Below are 24,409 nucleotides of genomic sequence, written 5' to 3' on the forward strand. Positions count from 1 at the left end.
ATAGTTCCTGTGACCAAGAAGTCCGCAGTTTTTAATTTAATCACTATTTTTGCGATAAGTAAATTAATTTCGTGGAAATAGTTCAGCTTCAGGTCCAATTTCCAGTTATAATTTCAAGCCTAATTTAAGGTCAATTTCAAGTTTAATTTCACCCATTACCAAGTCTAAATTCGTCTGCTATTCTAAATACAATTTCGATGTTTGTTTCAAGTCTGAGTTAAAACCAATTCGATTTCGGTTTTAAAGTCAAATTTTAAGTAAAGTGATGGTGGAAAACTTTCAAGAAAAGTCGAACAATTATGTTCTGTCACATGGATTTTTTTAAATGTTTTTCGTGTTCACCAATCTTTACTGTATTTTATTGATAAAATTTCCATGACAGTATTTTTTGTTGTTACGTCTCATGAACCAAATAACGCAGAGTTTCTCCTATGAAAATGTTAGTAAATTTTCTTAGTATTTTCACAGATGGATTACCGATGGATCTACGGATAGTTCGTGAAAACGGAAGACAAAAGAGATAAAATGGACTAGATAAACATAAAGTGACAGAAAAAAAGAAGCATAACGTAATAATAGGGAAAACGGAACAGACGAAAATGAAAAAGGAATAGAAGAAAGAGGATAGAGGAAAGAGTTAAAAGGAGGAAAAAACAAAACCCGGGACCGAAAAAAAAAGACCAACCAAGAAAGGACAAAAAATGAAACAGGACAGGAGGAAAACTGGGCCTAAAACTGAGAAACAACGGAAGAAAAATGGGAAAAACAAGAGGGAATGCCGAAGAAGGGGACTGAAAATGGCGAAAAAATGAGACGTGAAAAAACAGAACACAGAAAGAGTAAACAGGGATTTGAGGGATTGAAAAAACCAACAGAGGGGTCAAATGAGATATAAAAGGAAAAATTGGAATACGAAATAGGCAAATGGGATGGAAAAAGAAGAAAAAAGCAGGTAAAATGGGAAAGAAAAAGATGGAAACGGAGGACAAATAAGGAACACCAGAGATGAAAGGACAAAGAGAAGTCAAAAACTCGCGATAGATAAAAGGAATAACGGAACAGAGGAAAAACCAGAAGAAAAACAGTTAAAGAAAAACGTAAACTGGAAATGAAGAAAAACGGAACAATGGAACCGAACAAACCAAGAAAAAGATGATCCGAGGGAACCAAGGAACAGAGAAAGAAAACTGGAAAAGAGAAAAGGCAGAACAGAAAAGGGATAAAACGGGTGAAAAAAGACGCAAGATGTCAAATTCAATTTAAAAAAAATGGAAAAACGCGTGACAGAAAAGAATAAAACCTGGGATAAAAAGAAAAACTTGACAGAATGGAAGAGTAATCGGGACTTAAAATTAGAAAAAAAGTGGTAAACAAAGAAAAAGGGGAGAAAAAGAGGGAAAACTGAAAAGAAAATGAGGATAGAAAAGCAGGCAAAGAAAAGTGGAGAAACTAGAACACAACAAAGGGACAGAAAAAGCAAACAATGGAGAGAAAATGAAAACGGAAGACATAAGAGATAAAATGGATAAAATAGAATGTGACAGAAAAGGAGAAGAAGCACATAATAAGAGGAACAAAGGAACAGACGAAAACGCAAAAGAATTTAAAGGGGAATAAACCGAAAAAAGAGCAATAAAAAAAGAAAAAAAGAATTAAAACGACAGAGTGAACACAAAATGACGGCTTAAAAATGTGGAAAAACGGGATTAGAAATGAGGAAAATACGAATAAACGTTGTAAAGAATATTAAGAGGAAAACCAGAGCAGAGGACAAAATCAGTGGCGAACGAAACGAAAAAAAAATCTGCACAAAACTGGGACAGAAAACGAAAAACGGAACAAAACGTGGAAAGACAGGGCTGGAAAAGAGAAAAGGTAGATAGAAAAAAGATACTGTGTGAAAGAATAAGACGAAGACTGTCAATTTTCATTTTAAAAAAGGAAAAAGAATAAAACGTGACAGAATACCCTACTGTGTCCCCTTTATGTCTCCTTAACGGGAGAAAACGGAAGAAAAAAAGAGCAAACAAAAAAGAAGAAAACTGAGCCAAAAAAGGAGAAAAAAGGGGATAAAAAAGCAGAAAAATGGAGAATTAAGAACATACAAAAGGCACAACGCGACAGAAACAGTAAAAAAATAGAGGGATAAAATGGACAAGAAAAACAAAAGGTGTTAGAAAAAGAAGAGGAGCATTACATAATAAGAGGAAGACCGGAACAGTAAACGGAAAAGACATAGGAAGACATAGTTAAAAAGGGAAAAAGATGAAAGCCGAAAACGAAAAAGATAAAGATGGGACAAAAAATGACAACAAAATTGTCAGGAAAAGAAGAAAAACGAATCTGAAAACGACGGAAAACATAAAAGAATACGAAAAACGGTACAGAAAAACAAGAGGAAAATCTGATAAGAGGACTCAAAAGAGCAAAAACATGAGACGAAAAGAACGGAACAGAAAAAGAGGAAACAGAAAAAAGGAAAAACGAAAGAGAAAAGGATAGAAAACTATACAAAGAGTGGTACAGAAAAAAATAACATCGCAAAGATGGGAAAACGGTACTGGTACGGAAACCGAAACGAAGAAGAGAAAAGGAGAAAGATGGGCGAAACGGGAAAATGTGATAAAGAAAATGAACGAGAGATAAAAAAAGGAACACCAGAGAGGAAAAGGTAAAAAGGGAATTTAAAATAGAATGAACGCGTCAGAAAAGACGGAAAACGGGCATTAAAAAGACGAATAACGGAAAAGACCAATACAAAAAACGAGAAGGAAAGAAACTAAAAAGCGTTAGTAAAAGACGAAAACTGGAAACGAAAAAGAGGGATAAAGAGTATAGGAAATACGGAAAACGGGAAAGAAAATATCAAAAAACGAGTTTAAAACATTAGAAAAAATAAGACTGAAAAGTAGAAAAAACGGAAAGGGAAACGAGTAAAAATGTAAACACGGGAAGAAGAGGAATAACGGAAGGAACGTGGGAGCAAAACCCAAAAAACGGTACAGAAAAGGAACGGAACAAAACGTAGAAAAATAGGACTGGAAAAGAGAAAAAGCAGAACAGAAAAGTGGTAAGACATCTTAATTTCATATGCAATTTTAGGTCAATTTTTTTGTTAGATTATAGTCTCTTCAACAGCTTGAGTGATTCGTAATTTTCTAGTCTAGTTTCGAGTCTAATTTTTAGATCAATTTAAACTTTGATTTTAAATCCAGACAAAATGGCAATATCACTAAAATACGAAGAAAATACAATGTAGAGACGGCGAACCGCCGTCGTAAAGATGACAAATATGCGAAGAAAAGATGCTGAAAAAGAGATGAAAAGATGGCAAAAGTACGATGAAAAGTTGGCGACAAAAATACGGTACTGCTAGCGACTAAAATCGACGAGTAGATTCCAAAACAGCGTTAAAAACGACTAAAGCCCGTTTAAATAGCGATAAAATACAAGAAAACATGCTAAAAGTACGATAAAAAGAAAACGAATATACGACAGAGAGACAAGGAAAGAACGATGAAAAAGCAGTAAAAGACGACAAAGAAAAATATCAAAAAAAAAATGACAAAAACAACAAAGAGATGGTGAATTGATGATAAAAGACAACGAAAAGAGGACGAAAAACAGTATGACAGCAAAAAGCCAAAATATCGTTTAAACCGAAAAAAGAGACAAAACATAACAAAAACAGGGCAGAAAAGGACGGACAGATGACGAAAATACGTTGAATAGATGGCATAAGGACCAGAAAACGACTACAAAAAAATAACAAATACAAAATAAGCACCGAAGATAACAAAAAGGCATCAATAAGACAACAATAAGATGAGAAGATAAGAAAGACGGAAAAGTCGAAAGGCAAAAAACAACAAAAATACGATGAAAATGCCAAAGCAGCGACAAAAACATTAGAAAAGGACTATAAACACGACAAAGATTGTAAATACATGATGAGGAGGAGACGATAGAAAGTCGGCAAAACAGCTAAAAATAACAGCAAATCGCTGAAAAGTGACAAATTGAGCATGTAAAGATGCCAGAAAGGCAGATGTTAAAAGAAACGGTAAACAACTAACAACACAACAAGAAGACGAGTTCAAACAACGACACCGTGCACATAATATAAAAGACGAGAAATTGATGAAAAAAGACCAAAACTAAACAATGAAAATGGAAAGACGAAAGATAGTAAAGCAAAGACGAAGAAGAACGAAACTCGAGAATAAGCGTTCTTGAATAATTTAAGTCAAATCTCAAATATATCATGAACTGATTTAACTCAAAAAAGTAATAATTTCCTAGAACATAAATGTCGGTGGAACGCTGCCTACGATTATGTACTCCGTTTTTCCAAACCAAAACATTCTTCCGAAAGGTCGGGTACCCCACCTTTTGTCTATGTCTGGGCACGCTAGTGAGCCACCGAACCATAGAAAATGAAGCTAGTTATATAGTCCGTCGCAGCACAAATTAGAAGTCGTAAAATTCTATGATCGATATCAATCAATTATTCTAATGATTTAATCTGCCCGGTAAGCCCGGTAGCGATTCAACAAACAATGCTTGCCGGCGACCGCCGATCGTGTCAAGTGAGAAAGGTAAAAAAATACACAAACTGGCGCGTTGCCATAGTTACGTGTCGTCTCGCATAACATTTGTTTTGATTGACTGAGTTCAAGACGGCACGATGTAGGTATGTAGGTAAGTGCCTACTGCTTCATCCATAGACGAAACCTTCGAACCGTTCATCCGCGCACATGGCCGTCGCGACGGTGCTTCACGCGCTTGCACGTGCTACAGAAAATTGCTCTGGACAGCGTAATCGGATAATAATTGACGAAGAAGCATGCTCCGAAAGCCTTGACCGGGAGGTGGCAAATATAAATCGTATAATTCCTCTAGAGGGCTCTAGAACAAATGACATAGACCGACTGTAATGGTTCATAATTTAGTGGGAAAGTAAAAATTTGTGATAAAAGAAAGTGGAAATCAGGTTTCCTAGTGACAATATAGTGTCATTAGAACTTTCTCTAGATTTATTTGCAAATTATAGGAATACCCACCTAGAATAATAGGAATGAGGTCCTAATTTTAACCCCAGGAATTACCTAATCATGGCTGCAAACATTTCACGAAGTTTTGTTAGACAATCCGGTCATTTTTTCACTCATATTCCACAACCAGCTGGCAGTCTCGTCATCCCTAGCAGCTTTGGTCGGGACAGTTGCACGGCAATCCCTAAAAAAAAGAAACCATTCTCTCAATAACTGCAAGATCAGTAAGGCTTCCAAATCAAACTCACGCGTAGTATTTCCCACTCTCACTGGCCAATTCCTCATCCAGTGCGGTGTACAGACTAGTCTGGGCTCCTGATCGTGGCGTCTTGAACACTAGCCGCAGCAAGGGCTTAACCAATTTGCTGAAAAGATGGTGTCACAATTAAATTGGGGCTCGTAAAACGTTAGTTTATTGTTCACTTACTGTTCAAAAAGAAAGAAAAATGTTCCCATATGTCGGGCAAGTTCAGTGTCAACCGTTCCTGGGTGAACCTAAAAGAAGATCAAAAACCAATCATATCTTTTTAGCCTTTTCAAGGGTCACAGCAACTAAACTCACCGCATAAGTGGTCACTCCCGTTCCTTTCAGTCGTTTACCCAACTCCCTCGTAAACAGCACATTCGCCAGTTTACTCTGACAGTACGCCGTCACCTGGTTGTAGGACTGTTCGCTGTTCAAATCTTGCTTGTTAATCGATCCCCACTTATGGGCCAAACTGGACAGGTTTACGATCCGACTCGGGCTGGATGCCTTCAGCCGGTCCAGCAGCAGATTCGTTAGCAGGAAGTGACCCAAATGATTGACACCCAGCTGCTGTTCGAAGCCATCCTTGGTCAGCGCCTTCGGACAGGCCATCACTCCGGCGTTGTTGATCAGAATGTCCAACCGGGGTTCCTCGGCCAGGAAACTGGAATGTGCATGTTTGCATTACTTATTTTGTTTTCTCACTAATATAAAACATGATTTATTAGGGTTACTCTGAGGCGGTTTACAAAAATGTCATACAAAATTGGGTTATTTTTTTTAAGAAAACCTCTAGAGAAATTTGTCCATTTTCTCAGAAATTGTTCAAAAAATCACAATTATTAAATCAATCATCGTAGAACAATTTTTCATAACAAAAATGTAAACAATTTTGTTCCCCGGTCTTTGGTGGTGTCGGGTGTCGGCGCCACTCCACGTCCTTCGTCTGTGACCAAAGAATTTCCTCACCGAGCAGTGTGAATAATTCAAACCCATAATAGAAGACAGAGTGGTTAGTCAGATTTATTGTTTTGTACTTTACTGAGAAATAAAGACACGATTTCCAGATTAAACGCATCGCTGGATCTCCTTAGTGGTGCACTTAAGCGTTGCTAAACACACGAACTCGTCGACCACTTCGTCGCCATCTATACAGGGTCCGGCACTCGATGTGTGACCCATTCAAAAGTCCATAAATTAGGCTTGGAAAATGATTTCTATTAATTCATGAACGTACAGAATGTATAAAAATTCAGAATCACTTCACTTATGCTCGATAGAAGTCATCCATCTTGACTCTTGACTATGGCCTTGAGATGGTCAAAGACGAATTGCGTAAGCGCCCGAATGTGGCTTGCCAAGCCCACTCACGGACGATGGCCATGCGGATACCCAGTGCACACCAGATCTCACTCAACCTGTTCTTGACAGCTCGCTCGTTGCACCGCTCTTCGACTTGTTCTTACCGGATGCGAAGCGAAAATCATTTTTGCTGGACATTTTTGTTCGGCATTTTGGCGACATGCCTTGCCCAATGCATCCGTCCAGCTGTTCTGCCGGAAGTCGGTCTTTTTCGGCTGCTCGACTATTCTCCAGTTGGCGGATTTCTCGCCGGATCTCTTCGAGATCGGCAGCCTAGACGCTGTTATCGTTTGTAGACATTCCTATGTTAACTTCCGTTCCGTCTATTTCTGTTATATCGCTATTGAGATGCCCATGGAAGAACTGCTTTCCCTTGTCGATCACTCGCGCTCGTTTGTGACTAGGTTTCCCTCCTCGTCCTTATACACATGTCAGGTTTCGGTGTTGAATTGAATGCCACGATTGCGAACTTTCGGGGTTCTAACTGATCGAGCCTCACGAAATTCAGCAGTCTGAAGTTTCAGATACCAAGCTTCCCTTCCATGTTCTTATTTCGTCGCCTTTGCCAATGTCGAATGTTCCGAATCGATTTTCCTTGATTTTTCGTTGAAAAGTGGGTTTGGTTAGTAGAGCCACGCTACCGAGCCTCATGGTTGGACTGCCATCTTAGGTGAAGTGCCGAGACAAAACATTTCTTTATTCAGCCGCCCGTTCCGGATCAGACGCAGTCGTGAGCCACTCCTATCCTGGAGTACAATCGCGCACTTGGTAGAGGAATTATCAAGCATCCAAAAGATGCCTCTGACATGGGAAAAGACATTCAGTAAAGTGCCTCCTTTCCGGTAGATATACGACCTTTACTTCCACCGGGATTCGTTACCCGGTTGTTCGTATTCCGCCTAGTACCGCGAGGAGGTAGGGACAGGAGTTTCTGGATAAGAGGCTTTGGAACACTATGGGGTCTACTTTACAGCTACAGATACACGACGCACTGATGTTGCGCATTATTCGTTCAACAACCCTCTATAAAGCCGACCTAATAACTTCCCACGAATCTATAGTAACACAAAACCAAAGTTCCATGTTCGAAACTTGATCTTCTGTGTTTTATTCGTCAGTCTTCGCAGGCCATCTGGGAGACGCAAAACCTTGGGTATAAAAGTCTTTAAGACGACCCTTCTATAACGGCAGAATTCGCAGCCAGTTATTAGTGTACAGGACAATTTCGACGCTAGTGCAACGGATTGTACTGATTCAAGCCCAATCTCAGCTGGGCGGTGCTGGTAGAGTCAGTAGGATCGTTGTACTAGCCCCGTAATTGTCCTGTACTCTAATAACCGACTGCGAAGTCTGTCGATAAAGAACGGTCAAGTCTTAAAGACGTTTAAAACCTCAGGCTTTTTATATCCAATTTCAATTCATACATTACGTTCAATCTTTAGTTTAGTTTCATTTCCGATTTCAAATCTAATTGAAAGTACCTAATATCATTTCCATTTGTAAGTCCAAGCTAGCTGGAAAGCAAACTACTTAGTTAAAATCGAGCAATTGCTCGACGAGTTCCCAAAATGCTTCATTGTCGGCGCGGACAACGTTGGGTCTCGCCAGATGCAGACCATTCGTATGTCGCTTCGTGGCTCAGCCATTGTCTTCATGGGCAAGAACACCATGATGCGTAAAGCAATCTGTGGTCACCTGGAGGAAAACCAGAACCTCGAGAACCAGAGCCAGAAGCTGTTACCGCACATCCGCGGTAACGTTGGCTTCGTGTTCACCAAGGGTGACCTGGTCGAAGTGCGCGACAAGCTGATGAAAAGCAAGGTCCGTGCCCCAGCTCGTGCTGGTGCCATCGCTCCGCTAGAAGTCGTCATTCCAGCGCAGAACACTGGTCCAGAGAAGACTTCTTTCTTCCAGGCTCTGTCTATTCCGACCAAGATGTCCAAGGGTACAATTGAAATCATCAACGATGTACCCATCCTGAAGCCAGGCAACAAGGTCGGAGCTTCCGAGGCTACCTTGCTGAATATGTTGAACATTTCGCCGTTCTCGTACGGTCTACAAATTCAGCAAGTGTATGATTCTGGTTCTATTTTCTCTCCGGATATTTTGGACATCAAGCCGGAAGACCTCCGTGCCAAATTCCAGGCAGGAGTGGCCAATTTGGCAGCAATTTCGCTCGAGATCGGATATCCGACGTTGGCTTCCGTACCACACAGCATCGCCAACGGATTCCGCAATCTGCTGGCCATTGCACAGTGGGGCGACTCCATACAAACGCTGGCCAAGCAAAAAATCTCTAAATCAAGGCTAATATGTGGTTCTTAAGTAATTTTGGGGTGCTGAGCCCGAATTTCAGGTTTATTTTGCATTAGAACGTATATTTTTTGTGTCAGGGAGAATTTTCAACTATTTCTCAAGTATTTTGACGTATAAGAAATGAGGGTCATTTGGAAAACTATTGCAGATGGATTTTTATAGGATAAAACATTTTATAAAACAATTCAAAGCAAGTATGAGCTTTAATAATCAACACAAAATCCATATAAGTTAATATTAATCAAAAATCAAAACGTTTCCTCTTATTAGTTTTCTTAATCTTCTTTATCTCCATCTTCTTCTTTTTCTTCTTCTTCTTCTTCTCCTTCTCCTTCTGCAGAATCACTAGTTTTACGTTTCGTCTTCAATAGTAATATAGCGTTCTCAGAAAGATTTTTCTAATTACATTTTTCTATTTCAAAGAAGCTATAAGCTTTATCCGGAGAAATAAGAATACGAATAATTCTATCACGATTTGTATTTTCACACTCATTTTTGCATGCAAATTATTGTCTTGTATTTTTATCTTGCTTTTCCTTTGGAGTTTTGTCAACTCGAAACGGAAATGCACCAATATCCCGACCAACGTTTACCTTGACGAGTCAGAATCACGCTCCATCACTGATTCCTGCGAAATGTTTGCATCTTTCTTCTCTTCTGTGTTCGCGAATGTGTCTGCTTCTGACGGTGAAGCTGAACTAGCCGCGTTGAACGTTCCCGAAGGACTAGTCGACCTCGATATATTTGAAATAACTCCATTGATGGTTGTCGAAGCTGCACGTAAATTGAAGCGATCTTTCTCCGCTGGACCCGATGGAATTCCTGCTGCTATTTTGTCCCGTTGCGCATCAGAATTATCTGTGCCACTCTGTCGCATTTTTAACAAGTCCTTTACGCAAGGCAAATTTCCTGATATCTGGAAACAATCTTACATGTTCCCCGTCCATAAGCGTGGCGATCGCCGAAATGTTAAGAACTACAGAGGTATTACAAGCCTGTCTGCTGCCTCTAAGCTTTTTGAAATTATCGTCAGCACCGCTATCCTCAATCGTACTACGCATTACATATCCATCTACCAGCACGGATTCATGCCAGGCCGGTCGGTTTCAACTAATTTGCTCGACTTCACTTCCTCTTGCATCGCGCAACTCGAAGAAAAAGCACAAGTGGATGCAGTATACACGGATTTGAAGGCTGCATTCGACCGGATTGACCACCGCATCCTCTTGCGAAAACTGCAGCGTCTAGGAGCCTCGCAACGACTATTGTGTTGGCTTGGCTCATATTTACGTGATAGAGTCTTGCAAGTCAAGTTGGAATCTACCGTTTTATCTGCGTTTACTAACAAATCCGGTGTTCCCCAAGGAAGCAATATGGGGCCTTTACTCTTCATCCTATTCTTCAACGACGTCGCGTTACTACTTGAAGCCGGTTGCATACTTGTTTACGCCGGCGATCTCAAACTGTATCTTAATGTTCGCTCTATCGATGATTGTCATCGGTTGCAGCATTTACTAGATGCCTTTGCGAACTGGTGCAAGTTAAACTACTTGATTGTGAGTATAGCCAAATGTGAGGTAATCACGTTTCATCGCATTCACAGCCCGATTGTGTTTGACTACCATATTGACGGAAGTATCCTCCGAAGGGTTGATCAGGTTAACGACCTCGGCATCTTACTTGACTCTAAACTTACGTTCAATGCTCACCGTTCTAATATCATTTCCAAAGCCTCCCGGCAGCTTGGATTTATTGCTAAAATTGGAAGAGATTTCAAGGACCCTCATTGCCTAAAATCCTTGTATTGCGCACTAGTCCGTCCAGTACTTGAAAATTCAAGTGTAATTTGGCTACCTCATCAGCTCACGTGGACCTTAAGAATCGAACGCATCCAGAGAAGGTTCATTCGTATGGCTCTTAGGGATTTGCCTTGGCGGGATCCTGACAATCTTCCACCGTATCCAGCACGTTGTCGTTTGCTGGGCCTGGATACTTTGGAACGGCGCCGTAAAGTTCAGCAGGCAACGTTGGTGGCAAAAATTCTAAACAGCGACATCGATTCACCGACGTTACTTACTAAAGTCAATTTCCGTGCTTCGCAAAGATCTTTACGCACTACATCATTGTTGCATGCCGTTTTTCATCGTACCACATTTGGATTCCACGAACCGATGACTGCATGTGTCCGGACTTTCACTCGGGTTGAAGAACTCTTCGAGTTTGGAGAGCCAACTGGAAAATTCACGCAGCGACTGTGGAACACTGATTTGATATAATTTTTAATTGTGGACCTTACATGTGACTATAAATTCATTAAGACTTTGTCAGATGGATATATTAAATAAATAATAATAATAATAATAATAATAATAATCACTATTTTTAGCATAAGGCAATAACCTTATTTTCGTGAGGGTCAATACCGGTGTAGTGGCTAGCATTTACGCCTCTCACACCGAGGACCGTGGTTCAATTTCCAACCCCGCAGAAATCACGAATGACACGAATTGTCAAAATGTGACCATAATTAAACAAAAAAACTTGTTTTTGTGCTTCTTCTGTCATTCGTCCTATCAGCAATATAGTTGTCTAGATTCATTTATGACCGCGAATTCAAATTCTTTGCATTGCAGTGGACGTATTATATGAGGACTATACTAGGACAATAAGTTTAGAATTTTTCTGAAATAATATGTTCAAGAACTTGCTATAAGAAAATTTCTCACCCTTTTAATTAATTTCATATCAATACCCGTGATTTCAAACCTGATACCAGGATTGGCATAAGATCTTCGAGCTGAATTTCCGTCATTACTATCGCTGTATCTTCCAGATTTCTTTCAACCTCTAAAATCTAGTCAATATGCAATATGGACCATACATTCGAAGTAGCTTATCCAACCATGTAAAGGAGATATCCCATATTTAAGATATCCTACGTTTACTTTGCGTGTTTGCATTTGGTCTGTATTGTTTAATTCTGATATAGTAGGCTTACAAGCGTAACATCGGTGCTCTGCGCTACTCTGCGCTAAATGAGGCTATATCCATTTGAAAGCTCATATTTTACGCTAACTTTTACCGGTAGTGTCAATAGTGGCGAACCTTGGCTTCAAAACTTTTAAGCGTGTTTTATGCGAAAATATGGCACTTTTTTAATGAAAATTAAAATTGTGGCATACTATGATAAAATTACTGTATACTCAATTAATGGGTTTTATTCAGCACCATTTTTTGAAGAACTTTTCCTTAGACGCCGTTGAAATCCGAGCTACCATTAGACCTCTAGTATATTTTGAAATATTGGGTTGTTTTTCAAAAAAACGCTAAAACATGCTGAGATCGCATACTTTTAAGATTCATAGAAAATTCAAATTTTATCATATTGATCTAAAATTTTGGATTTGAACACTTCAATAGTATAGAATCACAGGAAAAATACAACGGAGAGTCGAAATGAACTTTCATTTTTTGGCTGCTGGCAAGTGATTCCCCACTGTGCATTGCCGCCGTCACCGAGGTTGAGTTCAAAGAAACCGAAACCGTCAAGGAGTTCATCAAGGATCCGAGCAAATTTGCTGCTGCTGCTGCTTCGGTCACTGCCGCCAAGGAGGAAAAGAAGGAAGAATCCGAGTCCGAGGATGACGATATGGGCTTCGGCTTGTTCGATTAGAAAGCTGGCGGGTTTCTCATTCGTGGCATTCGCATGTTATACCATCCTTTAATTTCAACACTTGCAACTGGTTCGTGTTTGCAGTTCGGGTCAATCGTATCTACTCGCCCGGGATTTGCGACAACAGGTCCCCATGGCGATATACGATCGAAAGTGCAACGCGACCTGGTTTCTGTTTTACTTATTGAGGATGAGTAAGCATAAAAATATGAACATCAATATATATTTGCCCAATTTTAAGTTGAGTGATGGTGGTATTTACCTAATTCAAAAATACATATCTCATGAGCCAAACCACGTAGAGCAAACAGTTTCTTATGGAAATGTTAGTAATCGTTGGTCACAAGTTTTTGTATTGTCTCTGTCAATTTATTATGCTTTTAAAAAGCTGCTCAAAAACCCTATATCCTAAGTCCACCTCTGAGAAAATTGTTGACAGAAGTAGTGATAGCTCTGAAGTCTGAGTGAAGTCTGCGGACGGAGAGGTCACTCACAGGGTAAATTTTTCTCCAATGTGGATTACGAGCACCTATCTCCGAGCGGGCTGTCATCTGTGTGAGTGATAACACTTCAAGTCTTCGGACGGAGGGGTCACTGTCATTGTTATCTTGAACCTGACATAGCTTTTTTAATACAACCACTAAAGTTGGCAACTGTATGGGTGATAACACTCCATATCTTTGTAAGAAGGGTTACGCCGAAAATACAACCAAGGTATTGAATATATAATAACCACCCAGTTAGCTTTGAGATACGGAGCTGGTCTAACAAGCCAGTTGTCGTATGTTCGAAACTCGGGCGGTGCTGTCAGATAGAGTCAGTAGGATTTTTGCATTACCCTCGTAACTGTCACCTACTCTAACAGCCGGCCGCAAAGTCTGTCGATAAAGAAGGGTCAAGTCTTAAGAAGCCGTTTAAGTCCAAGGCTTTGCTTTTTGTATTCAATACCATAGGGTGAGATTACCGAGGGAATTGTTGTCAAAACGGATGATTGCTTAAAATTGGAAAGCTTCCTAAAGCTTGATTTTATTCTCTCGGATGCTTTAAAAAGTTCATCATAAACATTATTCAAATTTCAAAGCTAAATGAGTGAAGTGCGCACGGAAATTAAAATTATAAGTGTTTTTTTGAATTTGTGTTTTATGTAAAATAAAAGATTGTGTTGTCTGTGCAGATTTGAAAAAGGTAATAGTTTTGGTTAAAAGCTGCATTGTAAAATAAATACATTATAATTGATTAGTTTGTAGTGCTAACAATAAAAAGTGCAACAAAATGATAAACCTATTGGCAGGCTTGTCCTGCACTCAGTGAACTTATTTTGCTTTTTTAACTGTAACACCTCAGCCAAGCAAAATTCGAAAATGCACCAAGGTGCGCTTCCAGTGTAAACTGGGATTGCGCCGTAAATACTAAAGAGCAATACTTAGTTCAGCAATCTTGTGGATAATAATTTACTCTACAAATGCCCCATATATAATATTTTTGAATTTTGCTTAGCTGAGGTGTTACAGTTAAAAAAGCAAAATAAGTTCAGTGAGTGCAGGACAAGCTTGCCTATTGGTACAATTTTAAAGTAAAAAGAAACAAAAAAGTTGGATTTGCCTACGCCATCAGATGTATTACCGATGGATCTAGCTACTGAGGCAATTCGTCTCCTGGATGCTATTCAGAAAAAATAGCAACAAAGGGAAAATGAGACAGAAGGAGAAAAAACGGAAAAAAGCACGAGCAGGATGTGACAAAAACGGAAGAAGTAGATTAGACAGAAACGAATTAATGTTGACATGAAAAAAAGACAAACGAAAGAAAAAATGTGATAGCATGGGAGGGAAAACCGGAACAAAAAAGAGCAAAAAAGTGGAAAAACGAGAGAGAAGAAGAAGGAAAATGTGGCAACCATGAGACTATACAGAAATAGATGACAAATGGAAGAGCGAAGAAGGAAGAATCATACAGACAACGAAGTAAACGAGAGAGATAATGAGCACAAACTGCACAGTTTTCCAGCTAAGCAGTCAATGTAATCCGCTCTTATTTACGTGGCCGCAGCCAAGATGTGTTCTATAATGGTAAAATACCTTCGTATCTACCTATAGATTCTGGAGTCCCTCAAGGATCCGTTCTGGGTCCCCTGTTGTTCGCAATGTTTATCAATGATTTACCCACAGTTCTGCAATTTTCCTCAACACATCTCTTTGCAGATGATGTCCAGATTTATTGCTGTGCCCAAAATAATGAAAGCACTCAAAACATCTCAAAAAAAATTAATCATGATTTGAACAATGTTTTTCTTTGGTCGCAAAGAAACCTTTTGCCGATTAACACCTCCAAAACTCAAGCAATGATGATCAGCCGATCTAAAACCATCGTTATTCATGAATAGTGAACGTGTGAATTTTTCTAGCACTGGCAACAATCTAGGTATGATTTTTGCTTCAAGTTTAAACTGGGATCTCAAAATAAATGCCCAGTGTGAAAAAAATTATGGTACGCTTAAACGTTTGAGTCTGGACACATGTCATTTCTCAGTCGATAGCAAAATCAAGCAGCTTAATACTTCAACATTTTTTATGTAGGGATTTTGCGTATTTGAATGCTTCTGCGGCATCTCTAGCTAAACTAAGAGTGGCTTTAAATTCCTCGGTAAGATATGTCTACAACTTGTCTAGATATTCCAGTGTATCACATTTACAAGCTTCATTATTAGGTTGCAAATTCACTGATTTCTACAAGTTTCGGTCATGTGTTCAGTTATATAAAATAATAAAAACAGAAAAACCTGATTATCTATTTTCTAAGCTGATACCATTCAGACAGACTAGAACGTCTAGCTTTAATATTCCATCTCATAGCTCATCATACTATAACGAATCATTGTTCGTCAGAGGTACAGTAGTTTGGAATCACTTACCGAATGCAGTCAAAAATAGTACTTCAAAACTAGTATTTAAACGGAATCTACTATCAGAGCTCAACCGCACGAATTAGTTAAGCTTCAATCGAAAAAAGAAATAGTTTATTAGTTTGTAAGACAAATTTTTCTATGATTTAAATTATACTGCACCAATGCACAGTCTCCAATTGTAACGAATTAAAAGGCAATAGCCTTACGTTACGAAAAATTAACGAATACATAAATAAAAATGAGATAAAACGGGACATACAAGAAAATAAAGTGGGAAAATAAATGGGAAGAAAAAAATTAATATAGAAAATAGGATAAAACGGAAAAGAAAAACAAAACAAACAAGAGAAAAGCAGGACATAATAATAAACAGAACGGAAAAGAGGAACGAAAAACACGAAAGACGAACGAAAAACTGGAAAGAAAAGGTTTAAACTCCGAGAACAGAAGAGAACCGGAACAAAATATAGTCCCTAAGTTGATGTGCAGAAACAAAGCGTCCCGCACATTAAAATGCAGTTTTAGCTCGTTTAGCAAAAAAAAAACTAAGACTGTAATAACGAGTAAGGAGAATAGTTTCGGCAGTACGCCTCGGCCTCAGCATTCCTTACTCGAGCACTACATTCCTCTTAATGGTTTGGTTAGAACGTTTTGGCACTTTCGGAATTGTGCAAGTCACTCCATGCTAAAAGCAACAGCCAGTATAAAGTCGCTTTCTATACGGTTGCATCACGATTTGTTTTTTTCGATTACTCACAAATGATGCAACTTTTTTACCTACTTGATTTCAAACGAATTTGCTGTTTCAGATAAAAAATTCACAAGTCACTTATTACGCGATTTCTTATAAAACTTGGAACCTAACCTTGGAACCAATGGCATCCATTTTTGTTACCCGCATTCTCAGTTATGCTCTCTGCTTCTAAACTGTGAAATTTCCTATCTGATTTTAAATCGCACCGAATAATATCGGAATAAAACCCAGATAAAGAGCTTTCTTCAAGTCATCATGAATCACCGGTGTGTGCGTCAATAGGATATTATTTTATACTATGAGAGCAAGCAACTATTCAACTGTAATTTGAGTCGAATGGAATCCGTTTGAATCCGGAGTTGCGCATTCCATTAATATTCAACATTCTTGGCTAAACTCATTCTGTTCCGAGTTCCTGTTTTGAATTCCAATCAGCTTGTGTTAAAGCATAGAGTTTGATTAGATTTCAGACAACACATTAGAATGTAGAATTATATTAGATAACTGTCAATATGTCTAACAAAGATGAAAACTTAGTTATTTCGATTTTATTTGTAAATTTAACTCTAAACTAATAACTGTATTAGCATGTGTTTAGTTCATTATGCTAACTGTAGCAAAGTGTGACGACCGAATCGAAATTGATTAGCCAAATTTGCTCGGTCTACCTACCAAGTGAAAACACCAAGTTCGGTTACATTGTGAAACTTACCTTGTGGCAAACTTTCTCACCGATTCCAGCGATGCAAGGTCCAGCTCCCGAACGTGAATATTATCCATCCCGGTTTCCGCCAGAAGCTCCTGCCTGGCTTGGTTTGCCTTTTCCAACGATCGGCAGGCGATGTACACTTTCCCGCCGCGCAGAAGCAACTCTTTGGCCGTTTCCTTGCCAATACCCGTATTCGCTCCAGTAATCACTATCACTTTCCCATCACAGCGCGTCGTCTTGCGGAATTGACCACCCTCAATGAACAATCTAACAGATAGGTAGATAATTCAATCAACAACAATTGAATTCCATTCAATCACTAATTAATGCACACCTGAACAGTTTAAATCCCAAGAAGGCAAGCAGCGCCAGTGCGCCAATGTACACGAAATCGATCATCCTCGTTTGTGTTGAGCTTCTTAGATGTGTCTCCGGCCAGAGGTGATGTTACACTAAACTAATAAACGTTATACGTCTTTTCTTCAAACGTGGAAGGCACCGCTCACTCTAGTGTGACGGTTGGTTCAGCGCCGGACTACCACTTAGTACGTGTGGGTAAGTACTTAGTCGCTATGACTATGACGCTCGCGAACTGTTTTACGTTTTTTGCGATCCCGGTTAAATATAATAGCTTCTGTCAAACATATCTTCTCTGAGTGAGCGACTCAGGTGGTCACCGTTCTGTTATCACCGCAGAATACATACATACCTATATGGATGACGGTAAATAAGACAGCCAAGAAGACAGAATCGTCAAAGCAACATAATCCACAATAAGTTAGTTACGGTGGTAACGGTTCTGTTGCTTTTCGGTTGGTCGCGAACGCACGCGGTACATTGGAAAGTTTGCTCTATATACTTACCGCCCAAGCCCAACCAAGTAGGCTGTAAACTATGGTGTGTTACATACAGATATGATTTCGTTTTCAACTTTTGACTTTCTTTTGACGTAGGACTACGTCTTACGACAAGTTTTGAGATAGGGTGTCATTCCAAAAAATCGAAAAACGCGAGCGTCACGAAAAGTGAAAGGTTTTGAGCGCTAATAGCTCAGCGGTTTTCCGATCGATTTTCAATATTCTTACACCAATCGATCGGAAAATCTTCTAAGAATTGACCCAAATGAAGAAAAGTATGGATTCTTGATGTTGAGCTATTGAAAAATTGAAAATAATGAACCTATGTTTTACCAGAATTCTCGCTTCGTGATTGGTTGGAAGATTCTTCACGATGATCTAAACCTATACCAATTTGATTTCAGTAAGGTAGCAGGAAAGTAATAGTTTGTGTTCTTGATTTTGTTAAATTGTTTTCAAATGCACAATCTTTTAAGAATTGAACGTATGCAATGTTACTACTTTGATAAATGTTACATACAACGCATGTAGCATGTATATATGTTGCATATAGCATGTATACAAGAAGAATCGAATGATTACAAGCATGAATACATGCTACTATCACTACAAAGAGACTTACGTAGTCCTGCGTCACCTATATATGCGGTCGTGTCTTGTACACAACCCCTCTGATTTTTTGTTTTTTGAACTGTAAACAGACATGGGTACGATGGGGGGTTTAGATTTAGGCACAGTTCATTGGATGGGCTAGGTTGTTTGTTCGCGCATATTTTATGCTTGCGTTCCTAACCTTAAGTTATGATTTTGTAAATTCAGTGACTAAATGAACGTTGATTTGGTTACTAATGACGTACTATCATTGTAGCATCGTAACCACAACAGATAGCGCAAAACTTTATTCAGCAAAATTGAAGATGATAACTAGTTCTACAAATGTTCCATATACAACTTTGTAAAATTTTGCTCGGCTGAGACGTTACTGTCAAATGAATCAAAATTGAGTTAAAGTGAACGAACCAGCCCTGGATATAATACAAGAGTAGAATTCAGGAAAACAGCGGCTCGTATCAAAAAATACTCCCAACTCTTTAATAACATATACTTTTCCGGTACTTCGTTGCGGATGCGATAGTTCTATATAATTGGTCTCTTCTTGCGACTGCAACATTCTTTCGACACCAGTCCGTAAAAATGTTGGTTAGTCGTTGCAGTTCACAGTCATCTTCAAAAGATTTAACCACTACAAACATTTTCAGATCATTAATATACAACAATTTGGATCCTCGTAGTACAACGTAAATGTCTTTAAAGAATAAAGAAAACAACTGTGGTTTGAAGTTGCTTCCTTGAGGATCGCCAGAATGGTTACAAAATCCACTTGAAGAGATATCGCTTAGTAGTATGGTGCGAATTCCGAGATTTGAAGCTTTGCTACGTACATCAGTTTCTTGCTTACAAGAATCTGAAGCAGTTTAGATTCACTGCTCAAGGAGGTAATTGTGTTGAGGCGATGAGATATGATGCTGAAATCCCGACAAATATAATTGAAATTTTGGCAAAATAGAACAGGTACTAACAAAAAAAGTTAGTGGATCGATTGCTGAGGTCAACAGTAGGAAGGCATTTCAGACCATGCTTAGGCCATCCAAGCGGTAGAATCAATGCGATACCGTTCTTGCAATACGGTCAAGTTCCATAAACTTTTTTGCCTTTCTACTATATGAAAATATAGTATAAAGGTATAGGAATCACTCGGAAAACCGAAAATCGTAAGAACGCCCAGCGGGACGAATGTCAGGTACCATTCGACTCAGTTTCGAAAACTGAGCATTTTCTCTGTGTGTGTGTGTGTGTGTGTGTGTGTGTGTGTGTGTGTGTGTGTGTGTGTGTGTGTGTGTGTGTGTGTGTGTGTGTGTGTGTGTGTGTGTGTGTGTGTGTGTGTGTGTGTGTGTGTGTGTGTGTGTGTGTGTGTGTGTGTGTGTGTGTGTGTGTGTGTGTGTGTGTGTGTGTGTGTGTGTGTGTGTGTGTGTGTGTGTGTGTGTGTGTGTGTGTGTGTGTGTGTGTGTGTGTGTGTGTGTGTGTGTGTGTGTGTGTGTGTGTGTGTGTGTGTGTGTGTGTGTGTGTGTGTGTGTGTGTGTGTGTGTGTGTGTGTGTGTGTGTGTGTGTGTGTGTGTGTGTGTGTGTGTGTGTGTGTGTGGAACGCTTTTTTTCTCACTCACTTTTCTCAGCGATGGATGGCTGGACCGATTTTGATGATCCTAGTGTCAAATGAGAGGTCTAGTTGTCCCATTGTTCGCTATTGAATTACATACTGATCGGACTTTTAGTTCAACAGTTATGTATAAAAATACGAAAAATTTGGGACTTCAGTATCTCATATGTCCCTTAACCGATTTGAACAAAATTGATTACAAATGAAAGAGTAGCCTTTGAAAACCTTAACTTATAAATTTCATGACGAATGGAGTTGTGGTTTGAAAGTTACATAAAGAAATGTGAAAAAAAGTATTGAAAACATATCTTTGTTACATATAAACAATAATTCAATAAGAAAGATTCTATAATTTATTATTATTTGAAAATTACTCTTGAGATCTATCAAATGAAACCGAGTTGTTGAAAATTGGACGATTTATTCAAAAGTTATTCAAACTTAATCATTACTTATACCAATATACTTATCATATCGTCAAACTTATATTAAACCATTCAAAACGTGTAAAACCAAAATATCAAGGGTCGATTGTAATAGGTGTATGTGTATATGTATGTATGCTTATATGTGTCCATGTATTTGCAATTTTGGAACTTGCTTGAGCTATCAAGAAAAGTGAGAAATATTTCATTTGTCATTTTATTCACTTGCTCTTACTTGCAATCGGACTAGACAAGAAGCAAAGGAAAGCAGTTGATTTAAGCATATAGGAATAGTGGTGTCTAGGGTTAAAAATGTTAATGAGTTGATTTTCCCAAATAAATTTATACAAACTTCAAACAAATTTTGAGCATGTGGGACCGACAACTGGCAAGCGCTGAAAAACGATAATGTTTCCCAACCTCAAGCATGGTTATGGCGCTACTTTTGCACTATTTCTTTTATCTCCTCTCGTTTCTATAACCCTCTAACAGACAACAACGTAAAAACGATGAGATCAAGTTCATGAAAATACATACAAAAGAAGCTCAAGTTTTGTGCAAAACTAATTATCTGAAGAAGTGCCAGCTAAGGAAAATCCCAATTTCTCTGTTTCATGTGTTATATTACATAATTGAAGTCAAGCATTTAAATCACTTATAGAAAAATTTTGAGGTCAATCTTTTTATTCTAGATATCCTTTTTTTCAAACGTGAAAAAGGAAATATTCGCGCAATAATTATTTTTGTAGTTATGAAGAATTCTTGTTTTCGATAGATGATAATTTTTAAGCGCATGGTCAGAAAGCTGTGGTGAAAATTTCAAGATATTTGTACACACAGTTTTCATATGAACATTTCACATTTTATATGAACACATTTTTCATATTGTCAATTCAAAACAAACTTCTTATGTTGCTCTGAAGCTCCAAAAACTAAGGCCATCTACAGATCTTTTGTGTTTACATACATGTTTAAATCACTTAAATATAAAAAAGAAGCTGTTGATAAAGTAAATTAAATGACGCTTACAAATATTTCACACCCTAGGAAAGAAAATATTATTATTGCAAGCAGTACGTTCTTGTGAATTTTACTATTAAATAAGAATTTTGAGGACTAAGGAACTGATGTTTAAAAATTGAGTCAACTTAATTATAGATGTTCCTGAGAAAAAAAAATAATTAAAGTTGCAGTAGAAAGGCTAGGTCACACCGCTAGGTGGATTAATTCGGGTTATTCTCTTGAATTTGACATTAAACGTCTCTTAAATTCGACTGCATAGGCAAGTAACGACGGAGAGAAAACATGAGCTTGGAAAAACTGTCTAAGCATTGCCCCTGCAAGAATTTTTCTAAGTATCGACGAGTACGGAATGAACTGACAGCAAACCGCAAGGGCGCATGTAGGGTTAAACCGACACCCTAATAATTTTCACAGAAATTCCATATTTGTATGTCAATTATTGTCCAACTAACCCCCCAAAATCTTAACTTAACTCTAAATTATTCAATCCACGAGGTCTGTTTGATACATATTTTAAATGTTTTTGATATACAGTCAGTTCACAATCATGGGTCACACACAATTGTGGGTCATTTTAACTCTAGCTACTGATTAGCGTTTAAATATCATCTAATTATTGATCCAATTATTAGTGCTACTTATGAGTAACAACTTTAGCAATCACTTCGTATAATATTCACGCATTAATCAGCAGAAAAAGCTAAAATGACCCATAATTGTATGTGACCCATGATTGTGGACTGACTGTATAACGAAAAAGAAAACTCTCATCCTTCTTCTGCGAGTCACGTGACTTAAAACGACAATTGTCACTCGCCGTGACTCGCCACGGCGATTCTTAGGAAACGTGCCTATAGTAAGCCTAGCGACAGCGGGAAAGAAGGACATTTTTCACTTGTTTTTCGGCCCACAGTCTCAGTTTTACACCAAAACATCGATTTTGGTCGATTTTACCTCGAATTGACTCAAAATATCAAAACAATGCACAGTGGTCCGGTTTCAAAAAAGGGCGGACATTAGCAATTGGATAAAAAATGCGTAATTTTTCAAGGATGATGTCTTCGGAGAAGTTTAACAATAAAATATAGCGCATCTTTCTGCACTAAAAGGGTAACCGTGAATGCACCTATTAGGGTGATACAAACTTTTGTTTTCTTGAATGAAATTCCAAAAATATTTATTTTATAACTATCCGGCCTATCAACAAACAGTCTTCAGAGAAAATGTGTATTTTAGCATACTGAATAACTTTGTGAAACATTTGAAAGCAATAAAAAAATTGTGTGCAAAGTTATTGAGTATAATTGATTTTAAAGTGCTCTTTTTAAACATATCATTATATTTCGCAACCAGTAAGGCGTAGATAGTTACTGTATTCTGCAAAGTTGCTTATTTTAGTATGTTCTACAACTTTTTGGAAAATTTTTTTTTTCGAAGTAAGGCCATTACAAATATTTCAAAAAGTTGTTGTCCCTCCGGTGTTGGGCCAATGAAGGGGGGGGCGACAAAAAAACAAAGAGAATTTTTTAATCGAGCAAAAAAAATATGGATTTTAGGCATTTGTACTTAAACTTTAAACGTGAAAACCAAATCTATTTTTGCTTTTAATAAATACGTTGTTATGTTTCATGCAAAAATCAAAAATCTACGAACAAAAAGACAAAAACGAAAGAAAATTTTTTTGGCCGAGTTTCGGAAATTCCACTGTTTGAACTCCTATTTCTATTTCGCGCTAGAAGCGTTAACTCAACTCGTACACTCATTTTACGAGTTTTTCAGACTGTAGAGTCCACAAACATCCTATCCTAATCCTACAAATTATTTTTTTTGCCCCCCGATTTTTCGAGCCAATTTCCAAGAGGGAGTCTGACAAAAACTTTTAAAATTATTTGCAATGGCCTAATTTCCAGAAGTCGAATGTGATCCACGAGCAGAAGTTAGTTTTAAACTGTGCAGTAACTAAATTATGTAAAACTAGAACACAACGTTGGAGCACCTTTCAGAAGAATGTTTAAGTCTGGAAAAATGAAGTAATCGTAGGATGGCGAATCTATTGTTACTTATCATAAAAACATCGATTGATTAGAGCTCACACATTTTACCTTTTTCTATTGTGTTTGTTCTCTTTACCATCCCATTTTTACACTTTTTATTCTTTTTTCCCAATTTTATACTATTTTCTTTATATTTTGCTCACTTTCCGTCTGTTTTTTCTTCTTTTTTTTCTTTTTCCTATTTTCTGTCCCGTGTTTCCTGTCTCATCGTTCTGTTTTTCGTTTTTTCTATTCTCTTTAACCACTTTTTTCGTTTCCACTCTTCGTAATTTTCTAACTCTTTTACTGTTTTTCCTCTCTTTAATGCCTCGTTTTTTTGTTTTTCCTGGCACGAAAATTCTGTTTTTGGCTCTCTTTTTTCTTTTTCCATTTCGGTTTATCCTTTAATCTTCCGTTTTACCTTTGGATCCATGGACTTTGGACTAAAATTTTTCCTGTATTATCTTCTTTTCTGTCCCATTGTTTCGTGTTTTGCTCCATCTTTCTCGCGTTGTATCCGGTTTGACCTTTTTTCCCTTTTTCCTCGCTTCCTCTACCGGTTCTCTCTCTCTCTCTCTCTCTCTCTCTCTCTCTCTCTCTCTCTCTCTCTCTCTCTCTCTCTCTCTCTCTCTCGCTGTTCTTCTTATTGTTTGTCATTTGTCCCGTTCCGATTGTTTTCTTTTTTTTGTCCCGGTTCTCGTCCGTTTTTTCACTTTTCGCTCCACTCCTTTTTTATCCCGTTTTTCGCATTTATCGGTTCCGTTCGTGCTTTTCCTCCTTTTCTGTAACGTTCTGTTTTTCTCTTCCGTTTTCATAGATTTCTCTCCATTTTTTGC

General features: G+C 38.2%; 2 protein-coding genes across 2 annotated transcripts; one reads left to right on the forward strand and one right to left on the reverse strand.

The window, feature by feature from the left end:
- The first annotated feature begins 929 nt into the window (after window positions 1–929).
- LOC128738467 (60S acidic ribosomal protein P0-like) lies at window positions 930–12,802 on the forward strand. The gene is made up of 3 exons (XM_053833636.1): window positions 930–952; window positions 8,178–8,918; window positions 12,466–12,802. Exons 1-3 carry the CDS (start codon window positions 930–932, stop codon window positions 12,650–12,652), a joined length of 951 nt encoding a protein of 316 aa, XP_053689611.1. The 3' UTR covers window positions 12,653–12,802.
- LOC128738466 (retinol dehydrogenase 12-like) lies at window positions 5,008–17,457 on the reverse strand. The gene is made up of 6 exons (XM_053833635.1): window positions 17,355–17,457; window positions 17,024–17,287; window positions 5,617–5,965; window positions 5,482–5,549; window positions 5,303–5,419; window positions 5,008–5,238 (listed from the first exon to the last, which is right to left on the reverse strand). Exons 1-6 carry the CDS (start codon window positions 17,417–17,419, stop codon window positions 5,130–5,132), a joined length of 972 nt encoding a protein of 323 aa, XP_053689610.1. The 5' UTR covers window positions 17,420–17,457; the 3' UTR covers window positions 5,008–5,129.
- Window positions 17,458–24,409: the final 6,952 nt, after the last annotated feature.

The sequence above is a fragment of the Sabethes cyaneus genome, chromosome 2 (genome assembly GCF_943734655.1).
Source record: "Sabethes cyaneus chromosome 2, idSabCyanKW18_F2, whole genome shotgun sequence".
Lineage (NCBI taxonomy): Eukaryota > Metazoa > Arthropoda > Insecta > Diptera > Culicidae > Sabethes > Sabethes cyaneus.

Excerpts from the sequence above, each read along its gene's own strand:
- LOC128738467 (XM_053833636.1), top strand. The coding sequence starts at position 930 with ATGGAAAAAGAAGAAAAAAGCAG. Across the intron at positions 953-8,177 it reads GAAAAAGAAGAAAAAAGCAG|CTGGAAAGCAAACTACTTAG; the intron begins GTAAAATGGGAA and ends AGTCCAAGCTAG. Across the intron at positions 8,919-12,465 it reads AATCTGCTGGCCATTGCACA|TGATTCCCCACTGTGCATTG; the intron begins GTGGGGCGACTC and ends GCTGCTGGCAAG.
- LOC128738466 (XM_053833635.1), bottom strand. The coding sequence starts at position 17,419 with ATGATCGATTTCGTGTACATTGGCGCACTGGCGCTGCTTGCCTTCTTG. Across the intron at positions 5,966-17,023 it reads GTGAGAAAGTTTGCCACAAG|TTTCCTGGCCGAGGAACCCC; the intron begins GTAAGTTTCACA and ends TGCACATTCCAG. Across the intron at positions 5,420-5,481 it reads TTTTTCTTTCTTTTTGAACA|CAAATTGGTTAAGCCCTTGC; the intron begins GTAAGTGAACAA and ends CCATCTTTTCAG.